This window comes from Numida meleagris, chromosome 25 (assembly GCF_002078875.1).
Source record: "Numida meleagris isolate 19003 breed g44 Domestic line chromosome 25, NumMel1.0, whole genome shotgun sequence".
In the NCBI taxonomy this organism is placed as follows: domain Eukaryota; kingdom Metazoa; phylum Chordata; class Aves; order Galliformes; family Numididae; genus Numida; species Numida meleagris.
The window spans coordinates 3731076-3734719 of record NC_034433.1 but is presented as its reverse complement, the minus strand read 5'-3'; the positions used below and the strand labels follow the sequence as shown (position 1 = coordinate 3734719).

General features: G+C 57.1%; 1 protein-coding gene across 2 annotated transcripts in view; it reads left to right on the top strand.

Annotated features, from left to right (window-relative positions):
• The window catches only part of PPM1J (protein phosphatase, Mg2+/Mn2+ dependent 1J), a 9159-nt gene continuing 8049 nt past the window's right edge, over positions 2535-3644 (top strand). The window contains exon 1 of one of the 2 annotated variants that reach the window (XM_021377515.1): positions 2535-3222. In XM_021377515.1, coding sequence (XP_021233190.1) covers positions 2960-3222 — 263 coding nt within the window. In that variant the 5' untranslated portion in view covers positions 2535-2959. Of the gene's footprint in view, positions 3223-3418; positions 3524-3644 lie in introns of those variants that run through there. The other variant, XM_021377516.1, reaches the window with a different exon arrangement.

Sequence of the window (3644 nt, the reverse complement as noted above, 5' to 3'; positions counted from 1 at the left end):
CAAACCCGTGGGATGGCCCCGGGATTGCCCTAGAGAGCGCTGAGCTGTGCTGTGCAGCCGCTCGGAATAAATCACAGCCCCTCAGTGCCTCCGCAGCACCACGCCTGGTCCAACACCTCCAGCTTTTTCCCTAGGAAAGGCTGCAGGACAGCGTCCTCACCGGGGACCGCTTCTGTCTTCCGCGTGCACCCACAGCAGGAGCCCAGGCGCATCCCTCTTTGATCTCGGTTTGATTTATAGCACCTCCAGTTCAGATCAGTAGCAGCCCAGCACAGACGCGCTGCCCGGCCCCAGTGCGTCCCATCAGCTCCTGGGGCAGCGAGGACCTGGGCCTCTTCCCTGGGCAGAGAGGAATCCTGAAACCAGGGGAGGACTCCCAGCCTTAAGCCCTCCATAAGAGCAGATTCCCTCTGCTGTTTCACTGAATGGACCTGAGTTTCTTTCCCTCTTTTTGAAAGGGAAAAATTGCATTACCACGTTAAGTTGGTTAGACGTGGCAGCTCAAAAGAAAGGGGGAAAAAAGCTCTACAAGATTAACCCAAACTCCAGTAATAAGATATTAAGGAACTATTAAGGAAATACAAGCATCATACTCTTCAGATCAGAGAGTAATGGGGAAATTAATGGAAAATAAATTAATACGAAATGAAATTAAATCTGCTCTTTGTATTCATTAGGCAGTTTGTCAGAGAGTCCACAAATCCAGGGCTCTGTTGCTGTGATAAGTAAATACAAACATATTACTTTCCAGATCGCAAAGTTTTAATGGAAATTATCAAGCGCAAACGCAATCAAAACCACCTTTCACATCAGCCAAGCTCCAATTAAATTAGGCCAGATTATTCAATAAGCAAGCCTACAAAATCAAGCTCTTTATTGATGTAATGGCATAGAAACACCAACTCGCTGCTTTCCAGATCACAGCATTTCAACGCAGGGGAAGAATTAACACTTCAGCAAAGCTGATTTCATTTGAATTCCGGTGGAAGAGAGCAGTATTTTCCCTTCCCTCGACTCCTCGGTTGACTCAGTACTCCCTGCATTGTTCTCATTCCTGGCTCTGACTCTTCCAGGAGTCCCTTGCATTACTGTAGAGGAAGAGATGGGGAGGAACAAAGCTGAGTGCCCGTAACGAGGTTGGCAAGGAAAGGAACCGCACAAGAAAACCTTCCAGACGTAACACGGAGGAAATCATTTCCCCTTCATCTGGAGGGCTGTGTTTGTACCGGGGGAGATCCCTCGGGCAACGTGAGGGGTGAGCTGGGTTTGTAGCGGCAGAGGAAGGGCAGAGCCCAGCAGCTGACCTCCATCCACCCGCAGCAGGGAGCTGATGGTGACAGCTCCCAGCACTGCACTCACAAGGCCCTTTGCTCTGCCAGGCACCCCCTGCACCGAGCTGCAGAGAGGGCGCAGCCGAGCCCCGGGTGCAGCGCTGCACTCCGGCAGAGCAGACGCGGGATGAAGATATGTGGCTGCAATCAAAGCATCCCTTAAAAGAAACACCAATAAATCCTGAACTTCCCAATTACAGGGGACAGGCAAACCTTGGAAACCATTAAGAGCTGCTGCTTCTGTTGATGAATTATCCGGAGTGCACCGAGCTATTTGCGGAGCTTCGCCGTACTACACTAATTATAAATTAATATATTGCTCATTACACAGTAAAGCTGTGCAGTCAACTAATGCACTGCTGCAAAGAGCTGATTTTAAAACATCCTCTGGTACTTTTATGATCTAGATGCTTAATTTACTTCTATACTGGCTTAAATGCCACCAACATATTCTTGCACACTTTCTTACCAGAAAGCGCACTACAGCTCACAGAACCCTGCCTGCTGCATCCAAAGCAATCACCCACTCGGGGGGAGCGGCAGCAATTTCGTTGTGATGAAAGGAGCTCGTTACAGGCAGGGGTTGGAGGGGCCTCCAGAGCAGGGAGCTGGGGGTCGTGGCAGGGATCACACAGACAGTGCTACCATGGGGACACCCGAAAACGGTTCCATGCGGGGTGAGCGCCCGGCGCAGCGCCCAGGCAGGGAGGCAGGAACCTGAAGGGTGGGAAGGAAACATGAGGACAGAGCAGGTGACGTCCAAAGCGGACTCAGGGGACGCTGTCGGGCCTCCCTGCGTCACTCACCCCTGGGCTCGGCACACGCACCGGCAGTGCCAGGAAAGGAGCGCGGGGACAGCGCGCAGGGAGGAAGCTCGCACTGAGCTTGCAGGGAGGCTGAATGGGAGGAAACGTCGCTCTCTTTTCTTGGAAAACAGCTATTAGCAATGCATTGTTTCGGGGGACGTTCTTGCGGCGTGTCTTTATGTCAGACCATTCTTTCTGCGCGGCGCGCAGCAGAACGGAAACAAGAGGAGCACGAAACGAGGTCGGGCTTGCCCAGAAGTCACCCCGGGCGCTGCCACTTCCCTCTTTCCAAGGAACGCATCCTGGTGACTCAGCCGTGCTGGGCGGCCCCGCAGTGAGGGGAAGCCCCTGAGGACCCCGGGAGGAAACTGCGCTGGTGGGAAGGGCTCGGGGGGGGAGAGAGAGGAGGAAAGGGGCCGCGTCCCCCAGCGCTGCGCGCAGCCTGTGCCGCCCCCTGGTGCCTCGCAGGGAAGAGAGCGGGGAACCCAGAGCAGGGAACGAGGGAATGGGAGCCGAGCAGCGGCGGGCAGAGGGCAGGAGGAGGCAGCATGGCAGGCAGGGACGAGAGGGCAGAGCCAAAAAGCAGCCTGGGAAAGGATGCGTGCGTTCGGACCTCACCGAGACGCGCTGCTGAGCAGCTTGCAGCTCGGGAGAAAGAGAGAGCAATACAATATCCATAGGATGTCCTCAGCAGTCTGCTCTGCGGGGCAAGGTTTAGCCAAGGATGCGATGGAAGCACTCGGAGCTGAGCTTCACTCGGAGCCCTGAGCAGTGAGGGTTACGCTTCTGCACGGATCTGAAGCACAGATTTGTGCGGGAAGGATGAAAGCAGCTCCCCGGGGAGCGGAGTGCTCCGGGACACGCGGGTCCCAGCAGATGGACTCAGTTCTACTTTACACACGCAAATACTGCATTTTTTTCAGCAGAATGTTTGTTGCCACAGGAACCCCGAGGCAGGAGGTGCTGAGGTCAGGCCCCGTGAGCAGCGCTCTCCGAGCTGCCCTCTCCCAGCCGGCAGCGGCATCTGCATCCCGAGCAGCGCTGCCGCAGCTCCGGAGGAAGAAGGACGTTCTGCTCTCAGTCCCGTGAGTTCGCCGTTCCTCTGCAGCCCGGCTGCTTATTAATAGCTCAGCGTGACCGCGGGGGGCTGGGTCTCACCGCTGAGCGTGACGAAGCACTGCCACGGGCGGCAGATGCTGGGTCAGAGCAGGAGGCTCTGCGGGAGCTGGGACCATCCCGCAGCCGGGGAGGATCCGTCCCGCAGGGCCGGCTGCGCTTCAGGTGACTGCTGCCGGGACCTCGGCCCTCGTCCCTCACAGCCAAGAGAGTCCCATCACCGGACCGGTCCCATCTCGCACCCGGGGGCCACCGCCGCTTTCCGTCCCGGTGCGCGTCTCACCCGGGGAGGCGGCCTTGGGGCGGGGCCGGGGGCGGGGCTCGGCTCGGCCCGGCTCGGCCCGGCATGCTGCTGCGGGTGCGCTCGGCGGTCTCGCACCTGGTGGCGGGG